This window comes from Oncorhynchus mykiss, chromosome 2 (assembly GCF_057628025.1).
Source record: "Oncorhynchus mykiss isolate SJ-2025 chromosome 2, ASM5762802v1, whole genome shotgun sequence".
Lineage (NCBI taxonomy): Eukaryota > Metazoa > Chordata > Actinopteri > Salmoniformes > Salmonidae > Oncorhynchus > Oncorhynchus mykiss.
In genome coordinates this window covers 88,901,489-88,927,522 of record NC_143023.1, presented here as the reverse complement: position 1 = coordinate 88,927,522, position 26,034 = coordinate 88,901,489, and the positions used below count along the sequence as shown (strand labels likewise).

General features: G+C 44.0%; 1 protein-coding gene across 3 annotated transcripts; it reads left to right on the top strand.

Moving 5' to 3' along the window:
- Nucleotides 1-11,401: 11,401 nt before the first annotated feature.
- Nucleotides 11,402-24,239, top strand: LOC110499152 (leucine-rich repeat neuronal protein 3). 3 transcript variants are annotated; one of them, XM_021576110.3, is made up of 2 exons: nucleotides 11,402-11,978; nucleotides 19,646-24,239. In XM_021576110.3, the coding sequence occupies exon 2, from the start codon at nucleotides 20,029-20,031 to the stop codon at nucleotides 22,144-22,146; it is 2,118 nt and encodes a 705-aa protein (XP_021431785.3). In that variant the 5' UTR covers nucleotides 11,402-11,978; nucleotides 19,646-20,028; the 3' UTR covers nucleotides 22,147-24,239. The 3 variants fall into 3 exon arrangements, with proteins under 3 accessions (XP_021431785.3, XP_090067975.1, XP_090067978.1); XM_090211849.1 differs by lacking the exon at nucleotides 11,402-11,978 and adding an exon at nucleotides 12,140-12,691; XM_090211852.1 differs by lacking the exon at nucleotides 11,402-11,978 and adding an exon at nucleotides 12,220-12,400.
- The last annotated feature ends 1,795 nt before the right edge of the window (nucleotides 24,240-26,034 follow it).

Genomic DNA, 26,034 nt, shown 5'->3' with positions numbered 1-26,034 from the left:
TGTCTATTTCTATGTCTGGCCTGATATGGTTCTCAATCAGAGGCAGGTGTTAGTCATTGTCTCTGATTGGGAACCATATTTAGGTAGCCTGGGTTTCACTGTGTGTTTGTGGGTGATTGTTCCTGTCTCTGTGTTTGCACCAGATAGGACTGTTTAGGTTTTCACTTTTCTTGTTTTGTTTAGTCTGTTCATGTATAGTCGTCTTTATTAAAAACATGAATAACCACCACAATAACCGCATTTTGGTCTGCCTCTCCTTCACCACAGGAAAACCCTTACAAGGGCTCATATTACTCTCTGCAAACTTAACTCTAACTTCCTCAAGATGTTACTAAGATACACCTTAAACACTCTTGACATGTTAGCGAGTTATTACATTTAAATTACTATTTTTTTATCATCAATAACGTACCTGAAAACAGGGGAGAAATAATCACGAGAGTGATACGGTGTTGTTTTCTCAATTCAACTTTTAGTTCAATGAGAAAAGACCGCTATTTCCCCAGGAATATGGGTGGAGACCAGAGCAATCGATCTCCGGCTCATAGATTAAGGTGTATCTTAGTAACATCTTGAGGAAGTTAGAGTTAAGTTTGCAGAGAGTAATATGAGCCCTGCTCGGTTGTAGCGAAGAATAGCATCGTACTGAGAGCAGCTGCCATTTTATGTCGATTGTGAATGAACATGTGCGTTGTTAATAAGATATTTTGCTGTGTTATTTGTATAATGGTTTTTCTGTTGTTTTGTAATGTGTTACTTTTGTGAAATGATTTAACTAAAAGTTGAATTGAGAAAACAACACCGTATCACTCTCGTGATTATTTCTCCCCTGTTTTCAAGGGCGTAACATGTTTGGAAGGGCTCCGGGATAACATCTGCATTCCTTATCTGGACGACATTCGACAGCCATGTGAATGATGTGCGAAAAGTTTTGCAGCGTCTCAGAGAGTATGGCATTAAACTCAAACAAGTAAGTATGATCTCTTTAAACCCCAGGTCCGTTATTTGGGCAGAATAGTGTCTGCAGAGGGCAGCCGAGTTGACCCAGACGATTTTGAAGCAGTAAGAGCATTGAAAGAAATCCGACCAGAGACTGTGGGCCAGCTCAGAAAAATGCTTGGTTTACTCACTTACTACAGACAGTACATCAAAGACTTTTCTAGGAGTGCCAGCTGCCTGTATGACCACCTGAAAGCAGATTCAGAGAAATGATCTGACCGCCCACGGAAAACAAAAACAAAGAAAGTAAGTCATGAGGTACCCTCAAACAAGCCAATCCTGTGGACTGACCAGCATCAACAGGCACTTGAACAGCTGATTGAGTGTTTGCTTCACCCACCCGTTTTAGGTTTCCCTGATTTCACTCAGCCATTTGTTGTACACACTGATGCGTCACACCAAGGCTTGGGAGCAGTTCTTTATCAAAAGCAAGATGGGAAGCTTAGGGTCATTGCTTACGGCTCTCGAACCTTAACAGCAGCTGAGAAGAACTATCACTACCACTCGAGCAAGCTAGAATTTCTAGCTCTAAAATGGGCAATCACTGATAAGTTCCATGATTATTTGTACTATGCTCCGACCTTCACTGTATACAGTGATAACAACCCGCTCTGCTACATTCTGTCTACTGCAAAACTGAACGCAACCACTTCCAGGTGGGTTGCAGACTTGGCTGATTTCCACTTTACAATAAAGTACAGGCCAGGCAGAGAGAAGGGTGATGCAGATGTTTTGTCAAGGATGCCACTGGATGTAGAGTCACCGATGAGAGAATGTTCTGAGGAGCTTCCACCAGACACCATTGCCGCCACGATACAAGCAGTTGAGGTACAGAAAGAGGCTGTTGTACCTTGGTCATTTTCAGCTGCATCTATGTCAGTATCAGCTGAAGGTGAGACAACCACTGCAACAACCATCTCGATCCCAAAAGATGGGATAAGAAAAGCACAAGAATCTGATCCGGTCATCCATCCTGTGCTCAATTTCAAACTGTCTGGTTCCAAACCGCCAGTTAAAGGGCAAAAGAAATTCAGTCCAAAGACAAAATGCCTATTCAGAGAATGGGACAAGCTGACAATCGACAGTGATGGCATTCTGTACAGAATCACTACAGCCCGCAAGCAGTTAGTTCTACCAGAGCAGTACAAAGGTAAAGTGATGGAAGAGTTGCACAATAACATGGGACACCAAGGTACTGACCGCACTGTATCACTAGTATGTGACCGCTTCTTCTGGCCATATATGCAATCTGACATCGAGCACTATGTGACTAAAACTTGTAGCTGTGTCAAGCAGAAAAAGCCAACCCATGAAACAAGAGCTCCTCTGACAAACATTGTGATAACACAGCCATTTGAACTGGTATGTATAGACTTCCTTCATCTGGACAGATGCAAAGGGGATATGAGTACATCCTCGTGATTGTTGATCATTTTACACGTTTCACTCAAGCCTACGCCACCACATCAAAGTCAGGTAAAACTGCTGCAAATCTCATCTTCAATGACTTTGTCCTGAAGTTTGGGTTCCCGTCCCGCATCCACCATGACTAAGGGGGAGAATTTGAAAATCAGTTGTTCCATCAGTTAAAGAAACTCAGTGACATGGCGGGGTCCAGAACAACACCCTATCACCCGATGGGAAACGGTCAAGTGGAACGCATGAACAGAACATTGTTGCAAATGTTAAAGACACTAACTGAGACACAAAAGTCAAATTGGAAGGAGTCTCTGAACAAACTGGTGTATGCCTATAACTGCACCCGTTGCGAAGTGACTGGCTATTCACCATTTTATCTTCTGTTTGGGAGATCACCCAGGCTTCCAGTTGATATGCTCTTTGGATTGTGCACAGAGGCAGGTTCCAGTAACCAGCGAGACTACGTGGAGAACTGTAAATGAGGGATGGAAGAAGCATACGCCATTGCAGATGAAAATGCTCAGAAAGCCGCTGAAAGAAGTAAGAAGTACTATGACAACAAAGTTAGGAGTTCAGTGCTACAGCCTGGCGAGCGAGTTCTGATTAAAAACCTGACACCAAGAGGAGGACCAGGAAAATGCCGTAACTATTGGGAAGATACAATTCACACAGTGGTGAGACAAATGGGGTCAGACCTGCCGATTTATGAATTGAGACCAGAAAAGGGTAGGGGACGCTCCAGGGTCCTGCACAGAAACCGGCTCATGTCCTGTGACCACTTACCTTTTGAGACACAACCAGAAATGACCAAAGTGGACAAAAGTCAGAAAACGAGAAGACACCAGCCTGCATCACAGCCTCTAGATTCTGATGAAGACAGCGGGATGAATATGACCTTCATCATGAGCCGCTACAGGTTCCCACATCTCCTACAGTACCTGAGGAGAGGAATGCTGAACCAGCGAGAGAGTGGGAACACAGGCCCCCAACAGTGAAACAGACAGTTGCAGTGCCAGTCCCTGATACGCTACCAGCACAGCCTCTGGTTGAAAAGAGGCTGGAGGAGACAACAACAGTTAAAGACTTGCCTGCTGAAAATTTGCCTGATGATCGTCCACCAAGTGCCCTTCCTTCATATACTGATGCTGCTGAACCTGAGGAACCAGCCTACCAGCTGCCACAAAGAGAGGGACACCCTCCAAGACGTATCACCTATGATCAGCTTGGTATCCCTTCCTGCTACAGTATCCAGCCACAGCCACAGTTGTTCTCTGTCTACTCTGCACCAGGACTGGTTCCATGGCTGCCATCACTACAGCAATGTTACTTTCAGCCACCTTACATGTATGGGCTTCAGCAAACATGAGGCTACAGAGTTGACATGTTTGACCATGGACTACTGTCTGATCACAGACTGTCAAAAGAGACAAGTTGCAGACTATGCATATAGATTATTAAAATTGATGGACTGTTGATCAATAGTATGAGAAAAGACTGCTTATAAGACTGTGAATAGCTGGTAAACAGATATGGACTGTGAATATAACTTGTTAGTTATATTTGAACTGTGACCCTTGACCTCTGCTCAAGTACTACCTTACAGAAGAGGATTTTCTAGGTCCAGTGCATACGGACTGTTGAAGAAGACAATGTTGGTAATGTTGGGACAACATTTATTTCATCAGGGAGAGTGTGACAGGTTAAAGGAAATATTCATAGCCTGTTATACATTAAAAAGTATTAGTAAGTTCATAGTATGTGAGGATCTTAAAACATCTAAGGTTAAAAAGATGCATTCAGTATTAGTTGATAGAGATTGAAAACATTCATATAATTGTGTTAAAGTTAAAATCCGTCAAGCGTACAAAGGGTACGAATTGTGAGAGTAATGGGTAAACGTTCTATTGATTACTTTATTTTGTGGTGCCTAAAAGTGTTAATCTGTGATCTACAAAATGCTCTTAATGTTGATGGTGTGAAAGTTTGTGCGTGTGTGCATAGGATACCTAATGTTTGTGTGTGAAAGTATGTGCGTAAGAAGCCAGTATAAAATGAATGGTTTTGTACAACAGACCAGCGCTCTCGATAGTTTCAGGTTATTGATTCTTGGTTTAACTGTTTATAGTATAGTAAGAATATTATAATATAGTAAGAAACACGACTGTAAAAGTTTTGACCTCTATCATGGTTTTCCGTTGTGGTCTGATCAGCCTCATGGCAGGGCCATTTGGATAATGAATTCAAGGTCATTTGTGATACTGATTTTAAGGTAATTGATAATTATGCACGAGTTTATAGTGCTTTGACATATTCGTAATTTGAACCAATGAGAAAAAAGAAATGGCATAGCCTTGGATTAATGGTAGGTTTATGTTAAGTATTTAGAACCTAATCCAAGCCAACAGTACAGGGATATATGACATCTGTGGTGATTCAGGTGTATTGAGAGCATTGAGAAAACCTTAATCAACCTAGGTAATAACCTTACAGATTGCCACCATAGACAGGTGATTTTCTAAAAATCCATGAGTTCAGACAGTGAGACATTTAACGCAATATTTGAAAACAACCTATATTTGATACTGACAGACAGTTAGTAGAAAAGGCAGATGGAGAAGGGCTCCCCCGCCCTATGCGGAGGACTAAGGTGACCTTGATGGTCTGGGAGTGAGGAGCAGGAGACCTGGAGCATTACGAAGGTTAGAATATCACAATAAGCCAGGATTGAGAGGAGATAGCAGACACTGAACCATTGCCTAGAAATTATTCGGCACAACAGGCCGAAATAGTAGCATTGACTAGTGCCTGCGAAATAAGAAAGGAGAGAAAGGTTACTATTTACGCAGACGAGCACATAGGCGTTTAAAACCATACAAAGCAGCACAGATACATCTTAACGAGGATAAGACACTTGACAGAGACTTGTTACAGGATAGCCATGAATGCAGGCCCCAGGGAGAATTGGACATGTGGAAAATGAAAGGGACGATCCTACAAGATAATGTCAGATATAAGGATAATTTACTAATCTTACCTAAGTCATTGTTTAGATATGCGGCAATATTGATACATGGGAAGAGCCATGTATCAAGGGGGGGGGGGGGGGGGGGTAGGTAGGTTAGGACACACTTTGTGTCCAATTGGATAATAAACTATTTTTTTTACATTTTTATATAATTGATAAATATACGAAATGGATAGAGGCGTTTCCTACATCCTCAGCAGATGCAGAGACAGTGGCTAGGTCATTATGTCAGGAGATTATCCCGCGATTTGGACTGCCTGAGACTATTTATAGTGACAACATTTCCAATCAGGTGATAAATAATATAGGTCAAAGATTAAACATTGATTGAATGCATTAATTCCACGATTAAGAGTAGACTAAGGAAAACACATTTAAGTACTAGAATGAATTGGGTAAAATGTTTGCCCATAGTGTTAACCTGTCTAGGACTGGGGTTCCGCTAGCGGAAATGAATCCCTAACCTTTGATGATCTTCATCAGATGACACTCATAGGACTTCATGTTACACAATACATGTATGTTTTTTTGATAAAGTTCATATTTATATAAAAAAATCAGAGTTTACATTGGCGCGTTACGTTCAGTAGTTCTAAAACGTGGTGATTGTGCAGAGAGCCACATCAAATTACAGAAATACTCATAATAAACATTGATAAAGATACAACTATTATACATGGAACTTTAGATACATGTCTCCTTAAGCTCTAGAACATGTATTTAAAGTTTCAGAGCTCTAGGTCTGATGGTTCTTTGATAGTTTGAATGCAGGTAACTATTGCAGGCCCTGTGTGTCTGTAAGCCCCATACTGTGTCACTCCATCCTTGCTCTGTGTGTGTGTGTGAGTTTTTCTTGGAAATCTGTTGGGAGAAATGAATGATTTACAGTTCATGAGTGTTGCCTAACACATGGAAAGATCTGACCTTTTTAACCCTTCGAAACAACCCCTGTGCCCCCGATTTAAGGCACTTCCGGTTGGCACAGGAAGCTGAAAGTAAACACATATCCTCACTGGGGTAGGCTTTTAAAGAATCCTGCGTTTTAAGTCTTTACGTTTAGAACTTATTTACAGAAGGTTGAATGGGTGTGTGTTATTTCAGAAAATCACAGAAATCACGTAGAGCTCCGAAACCCTTCTTAACACGTCGCAACTGGATCTGGAACTTTTTTGGAAAATAAAACAAATTTCTTTGACCATCATCAAGTGTACATTGTACAATTTCTCGCAAATTACAATAGATAAATGGCTGGTTCTTTTTTTCCTGAAACTGGAGGTTCATGTATTTTGACGTGAAGCGGTCAAATTAGCGCTCTATTTTTGTTTTTGACCTTTATTCACAGAAAAATGGCCTTAACTCAAAAAGCCTTGAAGCCTCGACGCCATCTTGTTTCTGGGCAAACAGCCCATTAGTCTAAACCTATACTCACCAAGCTTCATCTTCAAAGTTTTTTCCGTTTAGGAGAAATGGCCATGTCATGATTGGTGTTGTTTTGTACATTTGCAATAAGTAGCCATTTGCCATCTGGTGGAATTTACCGGGACAGCGGAAAAATTACAAACATTTTACAATTTTATAAAACGAAAACTGAATGTCCGAGAGACTTCATTTGATGACTTGCTGGAAGATCTGGCCCTGGTGCACGGCTCGACGCTGTCGGCAATTTTTAAAAACATTTGCAGACGTCTAGTAAGGGGCCGTACATTTGCAACATGGAGATCCTCATCGATCATACAGCAAATGCCGAAAAGGGCCCTTCATGTATGGAAGTCTTCACATAGGAATTCTTCACATAGGCCTTTAATCAGTGATTCTATTTTTATTTTAGACATCCTTTGTGTTTTAAGTTTGATTTGATAAAGCTATGGGGAAAGAGCTCGTTCTGTATGTACACTTAAGGAAGTCTCCCTCCCGGGCTATGACCCTCTTGATGATCTTCTGCTGGGGATTTTTGGGATACCTGGAATACACACAATAAACTTCCGGCGCCGACAGAGATGGCCGCCCCGCTTCGCGTTCCTAGGAAACTATGCAGTTTGTTTTTTTATGTGTTATTTCTTACATTAGTACCCCAGGTCATCTTAGGTTTCATTACATACAGTCGAGAAGAACTACTGAATATAAGATCAGCGTCAACTCACCATCAGTACGACCAAGAATATTTTTTTCGCGATGCGGATCCTGTGTTCTGCCTTACAAACAGGAGTGGATCCTATGCAGCGACCCAAAAAAACAACTCAGAAAAAGAGGGAAACGAGGCGGTCTTCTGGTCAGACTCCGGAGACGGGCACACCGTACACCACTCCCTAGCATTCTTCTTGCCAATGTCCAGTCTCTTGACAACAAGGTTGATGAAATCCGAGCAAGGGTAGTATTCCAGAGGGCAATCAGAGACTGTAACGTTCTTTGCTTCACGGAAACATGGCTCACTAAACATGGCTAATCTCAAAACAAGACTCCCTAAATTTTATCAGCATATCGATTGCGCAACCAGGGGTGGAAAGACCTTGGATCATTGTTACTCTAACTTCCGCAAAGCATATAAGGCCCTGCCCCGCCCCCCTTTCGGAAAAGCTGACCACGACTCCATTTTGTTGATCCCTGCCTACAGACAGAAACTAAAACAAGAGGCTCCCACGCTGAGGTCTGTCCAACGCTGGTCCGACCAAGCTGACTCCACACTCCAAGACTGCATCACGTGGACTGGGATATGTTTCGTATTGCGTCAGATAAGAATATTGACGAATACGCTGATTCGGTGTGCGAGTTCATTAGAATGTGCGTTGAAGATGTCGTTCCCATAGCAACGATTAAAACATTCCCTAACCAGAAACCGTGGATTGATGGCAGCATTCGCGTGAAACTGAAAGCGCGAACCACTGCTTTTAATCAGGGCAAGGTGTCTGGTAACATGACCGAATACAAACAGTGCAGCTATTCCCTCCGCAAGGCTATCAAACAAGCTAAGCGTCAGTACAGAGACAAAGTAGAATCTCAATTCAACGGCTCAGACACAAGAGGCATGTGGCAGGGTCTACAGTCAATCACGGACTACAGGAAGAAATCCAGCCCAGTCACGGACCAGGATGTCTTGCTCCCAGGCAGAATAAATAACTTTTTTGCCCGCTTTGAGGACAATACAGTGCCACTGACACGGCCTGCAACGAAAACATGCGGTCTCTCCTTCACTGCAGCCGAGGTGAGTAAGACATTCAAACGTGTTAACCCTCGCAAGGCTGCAGGCCCAGACGGCATCCCCAGCCGCGCCCTCAGAGCATGCGCAGACCAGCTGGCCGGTGTGTTTACGGACATATTCAATCAATCCCTATACCAGTCTGCTGTTCCCACATGCTTCAAGAGGGCCACCATTGTTCCTGTTCCCAAGAAAGCTAAGGTAACTGAGCTAAACGACTACCGCCCCGTAGCACTCACTTCCGTCATCATGAAGTGCTTTGAGAGACTAGTCAAGGACCATATCACCTCCACCCTACCTGACACCCTAGACCCACTCCAATTTGCTTACCGCCCAAATAGGTCCACAGACGATGCAATCTCAACCACACTGCACACTGCCCTAACCCATCTGGACAAGAGGAATACCTATGTGAGAATGCTGTTCATTGACTACAGCTCGGCATTCAACACCATAGTACCCTCCAAGCTCGTCATCAAGCTCGAGACCCTGGGTCTCGACCCCGCCCTGTGCAACTGGGTACTGGACTTCCTGACGGGCCGCCCCCAGGTGGTGAGGGTAGGCAACAACATCTCCTCCCCGCTGATCCTCAACACTGGGGCCCCACAAGGGTGCATTCTGAGCCCTCTCCTGTAATCCCTGTTCACTCACGACTGCGTGGCCACGCACGCCTCCAACTCAATCATCAAGTTTGCGGACGACACAACAGTGGTAGGCTTGATTACCAACAACGACGAGACGGCCTACAGGGAGGAGGTGAGGGCCCTCGGAGTGTGGTGTCAGGAAAATAACCTCACACTCAACGTCAACAAAATAAGGAGATGATTGTGGACTTCAGGAAACAGCAGAGGGAACACCCCCCTATCCACATCGATGGAACAGTAGTGGAGAGGGTAGCAAGTTTTAAGTTCCTCGGCATACACATCACAGACAAACTGAATTGGTCCACTCACACAGACAGCATTGTGAAGAAGGCGCAGCAGCGCCTCTTCAACCTCAGGAGGCTGAAGAAATTTGGCTTGTCACCAAAAGCACTCACAAACTTCTACAGATGCACAATCGAGAGCATCCTGGCGGGCTGTATCACCGCCTGGTACGGCAACTGCTCCGCCCTCAACCGTAAGGCTCTCCAGAGGGTAGTGAGGTCTGCACAACGCATCACCGGGGGCAAACTACCTGCCCTCCAGGACACCTACACCACCCGATGTCACAGGAAGGCCATAAAGATCATCAAGGACATCAACCACCCCAGCCACTGCCTGTTCACCCCGCTATCATCCAGAAGGCGAGGTCAGTACAGGTGCATCAAAGCTGGGACCGAGAGACTGAAAAACAGCTTCTATCTCAAGGCCATCAGACTGTTAAACAGCCACCACTAACATTGAGTGGCTGCTGCCAACACACTGACACTGACTCAACTCCAGCCACTTTAATAATGGGAATTGATGGGAAATGATGTAAATATATCACTAGCCACTTTAAACAATGCTACCTTATATAATGTTACTTACCCTACATTATTCATCTCATATGCATACGTATATACTGTACTCTATATCATCGACTGTATCCTTATGTAATACATGTATCACTAGCCACTTTAACTATGCCACTTTGTTTACATACTCATCTCATATGTATATACTGTACTCGATACCATCTACTGTATCTTGCCTATGCTGCTCTGTACCATCACTCATTCATATATCCTTATGTACATATTCTTATCCCCTTACACTGTGTATAAGACAGTAGTTTTGGAATTGTTAGTTAGATTACTTGTTGGTTATTACTGCATTGTCGGAACTAGAAGCACAAGCATTTCGCTACACTCGCATTAACATCTGCTAACCATGTGTATGTGACAAATAAAATTTGATTTGATTTGATTTAAATGATATCAATAAATATATTTGATAAAGATCATAATAAAAATAAAACCATGATCACCAAATACACAGAGAAGAAAAATAAATATAAGTTTTATGTCTTTTACGTTTGTACTGTAAAGCGACTCTATTTACTCTAGTCTACTCTTCAATAAAAACAACATTAAGAAGTTACAGGTCTGTGAGAGCCAGAAATCTTGCTTGTTTGTAGGTGACCAAATACTCATTTTCCACCATAATTTGCAAATAAATTCATAAAAAATCCTACAATGTGATTTTCTGGATTTTTTTTCTCATTTTGTCTGTCATAGTTGAAGTGTACCTATGATGAAAATTACAGGCCTCTCTCATGTTTTTAAGTGGGAGAACTTGCACAATTGGTGGCTGACTAAATACTTTTTTGCCCCACTGTATATGACTGTGAGGGTACCAGGGAGCCAGAGGTACACAGGTGTTCAGTTCAGAGTGTCTGGCCAAATGAGGGACACAAAGGCATTGAATAATGACCTGCAGAAACCGCACTTTGTTAAACGCTGCCTTCAAATCCCCCGGAGATTCAAACCCGAAATGCCAGTCTCAATAAGAAGCCACATCCATTCGCCATCCCTCCCTCCCATGTTTTCTCACTCAGTCTCCCTCTATCACTCTCTCTTTAACAAACACACAGACACATACACACTCTCTCTGTCACTCCATTCCTCCTACTCTATCCCACACATACACACACATTTGGTCTCTTCCTCCCTCCTTCTCCCTCAGGGATGCAGGGGATCATGATTGACAGCCTGCTCAGCCAATCAGAATTACTAGCAGCTCCAAGAACAGAGCCTGCGATCTGAAGAGGGATTGGACTGTGTGTGTATGTGTGTATGTGTTATTAATGACGGTGGAGTTGGCAGCACCGGAGCAGAGTGATGGTTGATCAGCTGAGTGATCTGCTCTCTAACTGCGCTGGAGAAAAGGAGGGATAGACAGAGAACAGCCCCCACCCTATCGCTCTGCTCTGCACCCAGCGTCTTTAGCAAGCAAAGACACACACACACACACACACACACACACACACACACACGATATCAGAGCTGGAGCTACCTATCTCTCCCTCCCCTCTCCTGTTTCCTTCCTTCTCTCTCTCTCTCTCTCTCTCTCTCTCTCTCTCTCTCTCTCTCTCTCTCTCTCTGCCTCTGCCTCTGCCTCTGCCTCTCTCTCTCTGCCTCTCTCACACACACAGTGGAATGGTTTTAGAGTTGGAGCTACCCATCTCTCCCTCCCTCTCCTGTTTTGCGCTCTCTCTCTCTGCCTCTCTAGCGACGAAAGGAGAAGAAGACGCATGTTCTTGGAAATACACATGAAAAACCTGCTGTGATCTGAGTCTCACACTGTCATGCTGGACTACTGCTCTAAAGCATGTGGGTTCCAGGCATGAGGGTGTGTGTGAAGGGACTCACTTCCACTGGTAAGTTTCTATCTATCTCTCTCTCCTGTGTGTGTATGAGGCAAGTGTATTTGTTTGGTGTGGTAGAGGGTTGGTTTTCAGTGTGACAATGCGGTAGTCCTTGAGTTGAACCTGTGTCTGTGTGGAGGGAGTTATCAGCCAAGAAGGCAGAAGGCACAGCCTGCAGTTATGTGGGAGGCTTGGCCGGGGATGGGGGTGGGGGGGTGGAATTGAGGAAATGAAAGGCTGAGGAGTCCAACACAGGCATTTTGTCACTGCTGCTTAAGGAAATGTTTGGATGAATATGTAGGCTGCAGACGTTTCAGAGAGGGAACTGCCTGTTATTGGCATCAGGGTGTATTTTGAAAGCGGTTTGAGAGATTTGTGGATTTCAGGCTGGAGTGGACTGAAGGCGGTCTTATCTCGGCAGCATCGCTCTACAGGTACATCTGAGAAAAATATAAAAACTGAAGTATACTCGCCTCTGTGTGTCTGTCAGGGATAGAACAGAAGACAAGTCAGGGAATCTGCCATCAGTAGAAAAGACCAGAACTCAATGAGGTAAACCAGTAATAAGCCCGGGGTAAAGAGACCCCTTTCCGTTTTCACTGATGGATCATAACACATAAGTACTGTATGCGTTTACAGTTGGACACTATTTGACTGTGTGTGCCAAGAGGACGAACCTCAAAGAGGATTTATTTTGGATTTGTCCGCATCTTTAAGGAATCCAGGTGAGACAGAGCTGGAGTGCTGGGCTGTGGAGAACTCTCCTCGAACCAGAGGAAAAATACATTCCCACCACTGCCTGCTTAATTTACCAGAACAGCACCCCCCCATCTCTCTCTCTTTCACCTCACCTCATCTCCCTCAATCTTTCTCGCCATCTCCCATCACCCGGCTGCATTTAGGGCTTGTTCATAATTAAACAACGTCACACTGAGGCATTTTTAGTGAGCAGCAGACCTCATTCAGCACGGTCACAATGTTAGCTACTAAATCGGGGTCAGAAAGATGACTGCATCATTCTGTTTTCAAGAACTAGCCTAATTATGCATACAATTGTCTATTTCTATGCAAAAAATGCACCAATATCATGGTGAATTCCCTGGCTACGAACATATTTAAAGAGGCAGTCGTCATATAGTCCTCTTCTATGGTCGTCCTGCTTTCCCAAGGTTTTCTATGCAGACTGGTGGGGACTGGAGTGATGAATCCACAAGAGAAAGCAGTACTGGTGCTTTAGACGAAAAGTGAAAGTGTACACGTTGAATCTGTGATGTCACTCTGCAGACATCACTAAAGCAAAGCACACTGACTGGTTGAACAGAAACAAAGTTTGAGAGGAATAGATCGCTACAAGATTCTGTACCTCACACTCTACACCATTCCATGCATTAACAATGGCTGTAATGTGTGCATCTCTCAAAATACTATTTACTCTATCAAAAAATAAATAAATCAGCAGGCTAATTAATATCAGTAATGTGAAATAGCATTACAATCAAACATGAATTATTTATGATAAGTAGATGGTTTCTGTTTGTCACTAAAATCTTGACTTAAGATTCACAAGCCAACCTCAAATTCCTGTGTATAACATACCTTAGACAGATTTAGCTCAATTTTGTATTTTTTCAGGTGAAAACTTCCTTCCAATACTATCCTCGCTCAATAAAGAGTCAAATGAAAACCACGCCACACAACCTACCTACCCTGCAAAATCCCCACTACGAGAATATCGGTGTACTGTAGCACATGGATTCAAGGGATAAACAAAGATTGATTTGATACACTGGGAAAACACATTCCCAGCAGATACAGTATGACTCAGATTCTGAAACACTGTTTTTTCCCCAAAGTAAATCCCATGCATTTTACAGTCAGAGCAGCAGAACTAGTCCTACCTGAGCCTGTGGAAAAGGGCATGTTGACAGCTAACACCCCATGCTTTACCAGTTAATGTATTACGATTGGTATTTATGCAATGAGCTGTGATAGTGATAGATTAATCCATAGTGAAAAATGTGTGTGGTGAGTTCACTGTACCCTGCAAAACTCATTTTATATGGTGCATACATACAAATAACATTGTAAATCAACAGGCAGGTCATGTTTACATGAATACCATACCTCTGTGTGTGTGTGTGTGTGTGTGTGTGTGTGTGTGTGTGTGTGTGTGTGTGTGTGTGTGTGTGTGTGTGTGTGCGTGCGTGTGTGTATGACAGTAGACCATATGAGAGAGGGTAGGTAGGAGGAGGAGGGGATTGGTAGGAAGCCTGGGGGAGTTGACAGCTTAACATCGATCCCTAATTAATTGTTAAATTGCTGTTTATTTGCAGGCGGCGTTGAACAGATGCAAGGGGGATGTCATTATTCATGGGTACCACACAGTGGGTTGGCCTAATGAATGTAGCCATACAGCTAATGCTAATGACAGGCACGTTGCTAGCATAGCTAATGCAGGCTTTCATGGTGGGCTGCTCAGGCAGCAATGACAACATGTAGCAGACTGTCATATTGTAGCAGGTAGCGCTAAAGGGTGATGTTGTAGCAGGTAGCGCTATAGGGTGATATTGTAGCCGGTAGCGCTATAGGGAACACGAGGGAGCAGGTCACGTTGAAAGGACAGATTTAGCTTGGATAGATTTAATGGTGAATCAATAAAAAGAGGTGGGGGGTGGGGGGTGGGGGCGGCAATAGAAGAGAGGGGCACTTACATCACTCCATTTTCCTCACCCCACCTCCCCTCCTCTGATCCCTTCACCTCCCCTCCTCCGATCCCTTGACTTCCCATCCTCCGATCCCTTCACCTCCCCTCCTCCGATCCCTTCACCTCCCCTCCTCCGATCCCTTCACTTCCCCTCCTCTGATCACCTCCCCTCCTACGATCCCTTGACTTCTCATCCTCCGATCCCTTCACCTACCCTCCTCCGATCCCTTCACCTCCCCTCCGATCACCTCACCTCCCCTCCTCCGATCACCTCACCTCACCTCCCCTCCGCCGATCACCTCACCTCCCCTCCGATCACCTCACCTCACCTCCCCTCCTCCGATCACCTCACCTCACCTCCCCTCCTCCGATCACCTCACCTCACCTCCCCTCCTCCGATCACCTCACCTCACCTCCCCTCCTCCGATCACCTCACCTCCCCTTCTCCGATCCCTTGACTCCCCCTCCTCCGCTCCCTTCACTTCCCCTCCTCCGATCACCTCCCCTCCTACGATCCCTTCACCTCCCCTCCGCTCCCTTCACCTCCCCTCCTCCGCTCCCTTCACCTCCCCTCCTCCGCTCCCTTCACCTCCCCTCCTCTGATTACCTCCCCTCCTCCGCTCCCTTCACCTCCCCTCCTCCGCTCCCTTCACCTCCCCTCCTACGATCCCTTTACTTCCCCTCCTCCGCTCCCTTCACCTCCCTTCCTCCGCTCCCTTCACCTCCCCTCCTCCGATCACCTCCCCTCCTCCGCTCCCTTAACCTCCCCTCCTCCGCTCCCTTCACCTCCCCTCCTCCGCTCCCTTCAGCTCCCCTCCTCCGATCACCTCCCCTCCTACGATCCCTTCCCTTCACTTCCCCTCCTCCGCTCCCTTCACTTCCCCTCCTCCGATCTCCTCCCCTCCTACGATCCCTTCACCTCCCCTCCTCCCACCAGCTCTCCTCCCACCAATTCACCCCTCCCACCCCACCTCTCTCCCCCTCATCTCACCTCACCTCCCACCCCCTCACTTCACCTCCTACCCCATCACCTCACCTCCCACTCCCTCACCTCACCTCCCACCCCCTCACCACCCTCCCCTCCAAACTACAAGACTGTTACTAAACATTAGAAAAGTCAACAACTCTACTGATGCATCACAAAGTGGTGGCACATTTAATGCTTTTCGAGAGAAAGTGGAGGATGTGACTGAATTGGACTTCTGGCACTGATTAAAAGACTGTGTTAAGAGATGTGTTGCTATACTGGGCTACTGTAAATGCACAAATGAAACACCACTTTGTCCCCAGCAGCTTTTAAATGGCCACTATTTCCATCCTCCATTTTCTATATCACACTGCCTCTTGTACATACCTGTTTTTAAGTACACATGCTTTGTTTTGTCTGTCTACTCTACCCCAACCCAATTCTATGTCACATTTCTTTGAGAAGTAACATGACATGTATCAGAGACACTGCACATTCATTCATCAACATTCTAATTTTCACATTAACGTTAAAGAGATTAGCAACAGAGCAAATTTTCATTCTGTAGTCTAAAAAGCTATTACCTTCCAAAGATTCATTAGGCTTAACAACATCAAGACCAGTAAGATCTGTCACAATACCATGGTATATTAATGTGGCAGAATGTCAGGGTGTCACTTCCCCTTGGCGCGTTGGCGCGCTGCACATCACATCCTTTCCCCTGTATACTGTAGCTGCAGCATGCTCGTCACTCGCTGCCTGACTAGCTAGTGAATAAAACATGGCGAATTGCAACCACTTTATGACATGTCTACTGCATTAGCAGGTGGAGGGAAGGAACACACTGCACTGTGGCCCGTGGACTCTCATCCAGTAGTCTGTTTCACTGTATGAAAAAGGACACTAACATGTTGGGTACGGTACCGTTCAAAAGTTTGGGGTCACTTAGAAATGTCCTTATTTTTGAAAGAAAAGCATTTTTTTGTCCATTAAAATAACTTCAAATTGATCAGAAATAGAGTGTAGACATTGTTAATACTGTAAATGACTATTGTAGCTGGAAACAATTTTTTATGGAATATCTACATAGGCGTACAGAAGCCCATTATCAGCAACCATCACTCCTGTGTTCCAATGCCACGTTGTGTTAGCTAATCCAAGTTTATAATTTTAAAAGGCTAATTGATCATTAGAAACCCTTTCACAATTATGTTAGCACAGGTGAAAACTGTTGTGCTGATTAAAGAAGCAATAAAACTGGCCTTCTTTAGACTAGTTGAGTATCTGGAGCATCAGCATTTGTGGGTTTGATTACAGGCTTAAAATGCCCAGAAACAAAGAACCTTCTTCTGAAACTCGTCAACCTATTCTTGTTCTGAGAAATGAAGGCTATTCCATGCGAAAAATTGCCAGGAAACTGAAGATCTTGTACAGTAGACAGCTTTCATATGGCTATACTGATTTCCCAGATATTCTTTGTTAGCATGCTAGTGACGTAGTGCATTGTTATCTTAATTCCCTATTTATAGAAGTAACAAACACAATTCCATTTTTGTAGTCTTTGATGGGATTTCTGTAAATGTGTTATTGTTTTTGTGGTGTTTTAAAAGAGTGCTGCCTTTGAACTGTAACTAACTGTAGCATTTGGGACTTGGGAATGCAATGCACTCTCTACTAAGTGGCAGGCAGCTGGCCTGCCGCGTGTGGACTGATCCCTATGTTTCCTCAGCCCAAATGAGTCCACAGAGGTCAACACCCGTTGACTTAATCGCACAATCAATTGTTTCCTCTTACCACAACATCCTGGCCTCTAAGGCCACAACTTCTACTTGAGAGAGAGGGGGGGGGGGTTAAATTATACATTAAGTAAGGGGTGCTCTGCTGATACAGCTGCAGCACATCAAACAAAAACACAAGTGGAAAAGAAATCCCTAAGGGAGCTAAATAAGATAAATAACTAGAAAATATATTATAGTGCATGACGTTATCACCCGTGTTACACACAAATAGACAATACGTTATACAAGTGCATGGCGTTATCACCCGTGTTACACACAACTAGACAATACGTTATACAAGTGCATGGCGTTATCACCCGTGTTACACACAACTAGACAATACGTTATACAAGTGCATGGCGTTATCACCCGTGTTACACACAACTAGACAATACGTTATACAAGTGCATGGCGTTATCACCCGTGTTACACACAACTAGACAATACGTTATACAAGTGCATGGCGTTATCACCCGTGTTACACACAACTAGACAATACGTTATACAAGTGCATGGTGTTATCATCCGTGTTAAACACAAGCAAGGAGTGTTAGCTACCTGTCGGAGATTAGCCTTTCTATTGAAATAGCATCACAAAGCAACAGCAGCAGCTTTCCAATGCATCTTCACCTCATCTCAACTATTCTTCCCGCAACTAAAGATACTTTATTAACATAATGTTGGAAGAACATTTACCACCACTCAAACGTCCATTTGATCTAATTATGAGAGGAAGGCATGTGAGTGAAGTAACAACAGGCTCTTAGCATTAAGTAATAAAAAGGGAAATTAGCGTGAGCTTCGTGGAAGCAAACAGGAGAGTATCGCTCATCCAGTTCACAATTTAATACTTGCTCTCCTTATTAGCATGGGGGTTATTTTCTTTTAAGTGTATTTTTCCGATCTACTGTGAAAAACATATTTACATAATATGGTTACACACTCTACCACCTGGGCCATATGGAGGAATCTCTTGCCAATAAAACCATTCCCTTGTATGTAACCATGAAATAAAGGAGTCTGAAAATGATCGTTGCAAATGATAGCTAGCATTACCACACTTAAGTATTTATTTCAACACTTGACATAAATAGCTTAGCAATGAAACACCAAATGTGTGTGAATATTACACATGCTGTATAATATCAGGCACAGAGCAGCTTGGACAGAATCTGAACACAGGTCCTACACAGATGGCTGAGCACAAGAACATTAGGCACAAAAAAAAGAAACGACCAGCAAAAATATTTTTGCCTCTTGATTCCACCTGTGTGTGTTGACTGACTGCCATAAACAAGCTAATATATGCACGGTGCTCTGTCATAGGGAGTCTTCATCAGCAGCCCTGCTCTTATAGCCTTACAGACAGCTCATCTACTATCACACACAGAGCCGTGGCTTCTGCACTCAAGGTCACAAATTAATCAAAGCATCAATATGTGCAGTCGACATAAGCAAACCCCGGCACAGACCTGTCACCTGTAGGAACCACTTTGATTCAACTCCTCATAAATAATGCAGGAGAGGATGAAGAGACAGAACAAGACCTGTAGCAAGCTTCAGAGATATTTTGGGAGAATCTGAAATGCCTTGAGGTCATATACTCCAGTTGAAGTGATCGTGGGTAGTTGTGTGTGAGTGCGACAGTTGCTGCGTGCATGTGAATACATAGTTCACAACAGCAGAGTTAGGGTGGATGACGAAATGTAGCTAATTAGGGTGGATGGTAAAACTGGGATAGGCTCTGGCTCACAATGTTTTAGCTGTTCAAACTGTTCTTGATGCAAAGTTTTTGGGAAATGTTTTGGGGGGATTTGTATTACTGCTGTGTGCAAGATCGCTGTTTAAAATTCCAGATCCTCTGGCAGATCTCTTGCCCTGCAGGGATATTAAGTGACTCCAAAGTGCTATTGTGTGCATCCAAAATAGCACCATATTTCCTATATTATACTACTTTTGACTAGGGCCCATAAGGCTCTGGTCAAAAGTAGTGCACTGTATAGGGAAAAGGTGCCATTTGGGACGCAGATTTATTAGCCACCAACCTGTCAAATAATATATATAAGGTCAAGTCAATCATAACTCAGAATTTTGATGGCGAAGTGAAAGCAATAAAATCAAACGAGCATACAATATATGTCTCAATATTCCTAAATGTCAATATATGAAACAGTCTCCCAATAATGCAATGTAATACTGAATGTATTTTTTCTGATATTTTTCTCCCCAGATGGAAATTGACACGATGAGTGACTGTGATTGAGGATAATAATGATGGAAGACAGAGTGATCCATCCCCAGCCCAAGCCAGAGCGTTCCTCCTCAACCCTCCCTGTTCTTCACCGACAGACTTCCTGAAGGATACATTGACCTTCACACATCCAACTTGCCTGACAACCTGGCACAGTGTAAATTGAAGAAAGGTTGCTCCTTTACTCTCTGCCAAGGACTAGACAACGACTACAAAAATGCCAAAGCTTTAGGGACCAGGCATCAGCAGAAATCTGTTCTGTCTCACTGCGGTAACAAACGAGCCTTTATTTGTGAAGTTAACAGTGCTAACAGCTGACTCCATAAGGACCCATTTCTAGTTCAAGGTAATAGGGGGCCAAGATGAAGAAGACTGCGTTTTTGGCTTGTTTGTTAGCGGAGCTAGCTCTGACAGCTTTTGTTCTGGCCTCGGAGGGGGGCGCTGCTCATTGTCCTGCATTGTGCCGGTGTGAGATACGACCCTGGTTCTCTCCAAGTTCTATTTATACAGAGGCTCCCACGGTGGACTGTAATGACTTAGGCCTATCGTCAATGCCAGAGACACTGCCCTCAGACACACAGGTGCTATTGTTACAGACCAACAATATCATCAGTGTTGAGAAACCTTTGGATTACCTGGCTAATATCACTGAGATAGATTTATCCCAGAATAACATATCCTCTGTGAGCGATGTCCATCTGGGTCCTCTTACCCAGCTGCTGTCACTGCACATGGAGGAGAACTGGGTTCAGGCCCTGTCAGACAACTGTCTCCCATCCCTGCCCAACCTCCAGGAGTTCTACATCAACCACAACCTGATCTCATCCATCAGTCCTGGTGCCTTTAGAGGGCTAGGGAGGCTCCTGCGGCTCCATCTCAACTCCAACTACCTCAGGGGCATCAACAGGGTGTGGTTTCAGCCTCTACCCCGCTTGGAGATCCTGATGATTGGGGAGAACCCTATTGTTCAATTGTCAGACATGAACTTCAAGCCCTTGGTCAACCTACGCAGCTTGGTTCTGGCTAGGATGAATCTCTCCGAAATCCCAGATGACACTCTGGTCGGCCTCGACAACCTGGAGAGTGTTTCGTTTTTTGACAACCTGTTTGACAGAGTGCCACAGGCTGCTCTGAAGAAAGCCAAGAGTCTGAAGTTTCTGGATCTCAACAAGAACCCCATCGAGAGGATTCAGAGAGGGGACTTTGTGGACATGATCCACCTCAAAGAGTTGGGCATCAACAGCATGCCTGCGCTGGTGTCCATCGACAGCTTTGCCCTCAACAATCTCCCTGAGCTGACCAAGATTGAGGCCACCAACAACCCCAAGCTCTCCTACATCCACCCCAATGCCTTCCACAAGTTGCCGAGACTCGAAACACTGATGCTGAACAGCAATGCCCTCAGCGCCTTGCACCACAGCACTGTGGACTCCCTGCCCAACCTGCGTGAGGTTAGCATGCACAGCAACCCCATCCGCTGCGACTGCGTCATCCGCTGGATCAACATGAACCAGACCGGCGTGCGCTTCATGGAGCCAGATTCCCTCTTCTGCGTGGAGCCGCCGGAGTACCAGGGCCAGCACGTCCGCAAGGTCCACTTCAGGGAGATGACCGAGATTTGCCTCCCGCTCATCTCGCCCGGGAGCCTACCAGATCGTGTCACCGTTGGGAAAAGGAGCTCGGTGACGCTTCACTGCCGGGCATTCGGAGAGCCGGAGCCAGAGATATACTGGGTCACCCCCTCCGGGGACAGAGTCCTGCCCAACAGTGTGTCTGATAAGTACTACATGCATCCAGAGGGGACCTTTGACATCTATGACACTACCATGCTTGAGGCAGGGCTGTACACCTGTGTTGCTCACAATCTTGTTGGTGCAGACCTCAAGTCTGTGTTGTTGGTGGTAGATGGATACTTTCCACATCCTTCTGATAATGGCAATGCTTTACATGTGGACGTTAGATCAGTGCAGCCCAACTCTGTTTTGGTGTCTTGGGATAACACTCACGGTGGTCTTATATCCAATATAAAGTGGTTCACAATGGCGAATGCTAAGCATCCCTCCATGGCATACACTGCTAGAGTACCAACCGATGTGAAGGTGTATCGTCTCACCCACCTAAACCCCTCCACCCAGTACCGGGTGTGTGTGGAAGTCACGAGCATGCAGCTCGGACACAATAGGGACTGTGTCAATGTCACCACAAAGGGACTGGCTCACACCGTGGAGAGCAGTGAGAAGTGGGACACAGTGGTGATGGCTGCATGTGCTGTGCTTTTCATCGTGGTTGCTGTGGCTTGCTCCATCATATACACATCTCTGCAAAGCCAACACTTTTACAGGAAGTTGATGGTGGACCAAAATGAGTCAATGATGGGTCCTAGCACCCGCCCCGGCTCCGCCTCTTCTCTCACAGAACTCTGTGTGGCTGGAGTCAAGGTGAAGGTGACTGTAATAGACTTGCCAGACAACTCCATGTAAAGAAAGAGACGGCCTTGGAGCAGGAAAATTAATGTTCTGGATTTTAAACAAGGTGAAAGAATGTTGGACATGTGTGATTCATGTGCCCTCTTTTCATGACAATGACAGAGCATTGGGTTCTGGAACTCCTGGAACTTGGAACACATGATGGAACCATAAACCGGCGCCCTCACGCATAAATACGTAACCAGCTAATCCAAGACCCACAGACTCTTTTATACAACAAAATTATGTCGTTGCAGCAAAAACATGCACAGACAGGTATCTAGATTGCGATATACGTGGCTACTGATCGGTCATTCATGCAGTGCAACTGCAAAAAAGCACAGCACAAAGACTGTGTCGTCTCTCTCGGTTATTGACTTGTGCTTTATAACGCCTTGTGGAGATGTGTCTTTGTGGTCCACAATGAGGAATATTTTCTGTGCTGTTTAAATAACACTCAAGGGCCATAAGTAAGAAATACCACTCGTATACAGTTTATAATGGGCAAAACTTGTTAGAATAGTAGACAATAACAGTGTATATGTAAACAATTTTATGATCAAATATTTTTTTTCATTAAAAACAGTACATTGTATTTTAATCGAAATGTAATGCTTTCTCTTACTTACTTGAAATTGTAATTACGAAAGACCCAACTTCAAGGATGACTTGCTTAGAACAATCTGAATCCGATATTGGGATGCTCTGAAAGGAACAATCTAAGCTTCCTTTATCAATAACATTCAGCTATCCATGAAATGCAAAATGTTATAATTCATAAATATGAATCCCATACATCTTTTCATATCACTGTCTAAACCATGCAAAAGGAAAACAGTGTGATGTAGACAAACACAATTACTGGGACTGCCCTTGAAGGCGGATATTTTAACATTGTTACTAAAATGCAATCTCAGGCAGGACGACGTGTTTTGGCAATGACTGGGGAGTAAGAGAGAGTGTGTGTGTGTATATAACTTACACACGGTACTTTATATGTGTGTGTGTGTGTGCGGCATCAGAGAAACCCAATGACTTTGAATTGCAATATATTCTCTTTCATTTAAAACCCAATATGGATTCCTAACATAAACCTCAGAGAGGTGATGAATTGGCGTCACATGCGGACTGATGGGGGCATTTATCAGAGGGACTCCGCCATATATCAACTGAGTTTCAGCACCTTGGACAGGGCTTTTAGAGTGGAGCCATTTGTCACCGCCATGGGAGCTAAAATATGACCCATTAGAGCGCAGGTAGTGCATAGGTCAGCGAGAACACACGGAGGCTGCTAGCACCGGAGCGCGGTGCGGTGCGTCCCTTCCCTCCGTGACACTGGCGAGACATGGATGCCATTACAGGAACAGCTCAGCAACTCTTGGGCTCGTTTGTTAAGCACTTCACATTATTGCCACCCACCGAGAGGGGAAGGAGACAAATGGAGCGCAAAACGAGGACAAAGTGTCTACTAGGGCTAGAAGTCAGTATGAACAGGGACAGGATAGACAAGGTGCAGGTTCGACATATTGAAGGTGGAACAACAGTACTGCTGTAGGTATTAGAGATGTGTGTATGGTTTTATTTGACTGCACAGTGAGATAATTGCACAACAAGATAACAACAAGATAAGAATGCTCATTAAGGGAACTTGAGTCTTTAGTATATTCCCTGGTTCATTAGGGTAGCTTACTTGAAAGGAGAGCTCTCAGAGAAGAACTGACAGGACCTCCACTGAGGTTTCATCACACATTTTTTACTCCTCCTTTTGCCTAGTTTGAACTCCAGATAACCCCAGATGAGAGCAAATGATATGTCAACATGCAGTCCACTCAGAGAAAATGAAATATTATCTCGTAAAATGTTCACACATGCAAAAAAGCTATTTTCCAATAAAGGCCCGATGGCAATATGCCCTTCTGTTGTTATTGTTTGTGCACCACCTGGGGGCACGCAATATGGTGAGAAAAACAGGAAAGAAACTGTTACATATATTTAGTATTGCTCACATAAACTCCCACCGTGCCATATTACAAGGAATTGTAACTGTTAAAATTCCTTGCCGTAATAGCACTAAGAAACTGTTCCTAACAATAAACAAGTTCAACCCCTTTGGATATCAGTGTTTTCTGCGCACCAGTGTCAATCAACAGGGGTAAAAAATGTAGGTGCCATATCATTCAGTGAATTAAGTTAATATTGGAATGAGGGGATGTGTTAAATCACCCAATCCCTCACCAGTAACAGTAGAAACACTGGTGGGCGGCCCTCTTGTGTAGATATGATTAACCCACTGATCATTCTCTCAGGGAAATATACCCTGTATGACAAATAGACAGCAGATGATATACTGTAATTGCATTATGATAGCCATGGGGAGATCTGGAAAAATTAGCAGGCAAAGTAATAAATTGTCGTTTTTAATATCATCTTCCAGCCAGGACAGAACAGTATTTGGTTGATTGCACATCTGTAATTAGGATATTATCATTGAAGGTGACAAATTCTTTGCATAGGGAATTCAGAGCTTTACACAGTGATTTATGTGAAAATATGGGATACAGGTGTGTATAGCCTTGAATGGCAAATGTATAATCTTTGAATATTTACCCAACAACTAAAGAAATACAAACAACTCAACAGAGGAAGTAGAATATTAGTTCAATTAGCAGGTGTAGATACTCTCAATTAGAAACCTGTGCTGTGGTGCAAATCAAATGAACATTTTAGTCACAGAGAGTGACGGAGGACAGGGTGTTTTGCAGTCTTCTGCTGTTGTTTATTTTCAATTGTGGAAAACATCTGAATAGCCTAATGTCCTCTAGTTGAAGTAAACAAATATCTCTCACAATGTTTCCACTTCTAAAATGCCCAATTCATCTGAAACTTGTTTGGCCAGATAATAGCCTAATCTGTGAAGATTTTTTTTTCTACAAAAGGTTGTGTGAAATCATCCTATTTTGAAATATTGCCCCATTATCCTGTTGTATTTGGGACAGACCTCCTTTTCGTTGCTTGGAGTAGCCTACGACATAAAAATAAGAATGTTCACACTTCTCAAGCTTTCCTCAAACTGCACCCTGGGGCTTCAAGTAATTATTTCCCCACTCAGTGGCCCATTAAGATAAAACAACACTGGTGACTTTGTGTAATCTTGTATTGGGGCTTTGTGTGATTGTATCATTATCTAAACTCTGAAACAGGGATACTTAATCTTTGCTGATAAACTGGACATGATTATGAACAACTGAAAACATTGGTTCTTTTATACTTTTGATTCGTTTTTGAATGCTTGAATTGGAGTTGAAGACTGCTCTCCCTTACTCACTTTTATACCCATTCTTTTACAAAATCATATTGGATAAAACAGAAATAAAACATTCAACAAAGGGAGAACACACTGATGACAACCAATCAGTGAGTGTTTTGTTTTCTGGGGAGTTGCAGCTCACCACAGGAAGCAGGAAATAGAAATACTCTCACAGAGCTGCAGTAGTACTAGAATTACCAAAACCTTTTGTAATAAAACGATGGAGGAGGAAATTGTATTTTATGAGTCAATACACACTTTAAAAGCAGGAAGCAGGCAAGCTCTCCAAAGCATTCATCACTGCTGTACAGACCCACACTGTGGGAAGAGTGATGGAAGTCCGAAAGCAGCTACATCTGAAGCTCCTCCACTAATTAATTTATACTGAGCAAAAACAATTACTGAGTTACAGTTCATATAAGAAAATCAGTCAATTAAAATACACTAAATTCATTAGGCCCTAATCTATGAATTGTACATTTCTGGGCAGGGGCGCAGCCCACTGAGGAGCCAGGCCCAGCCAATCAGAATTAGTTTTTCCCCACAAAAGGGCTTTATTACAGACAGAAATACTGCTCAGCACCCCCACCATCCCC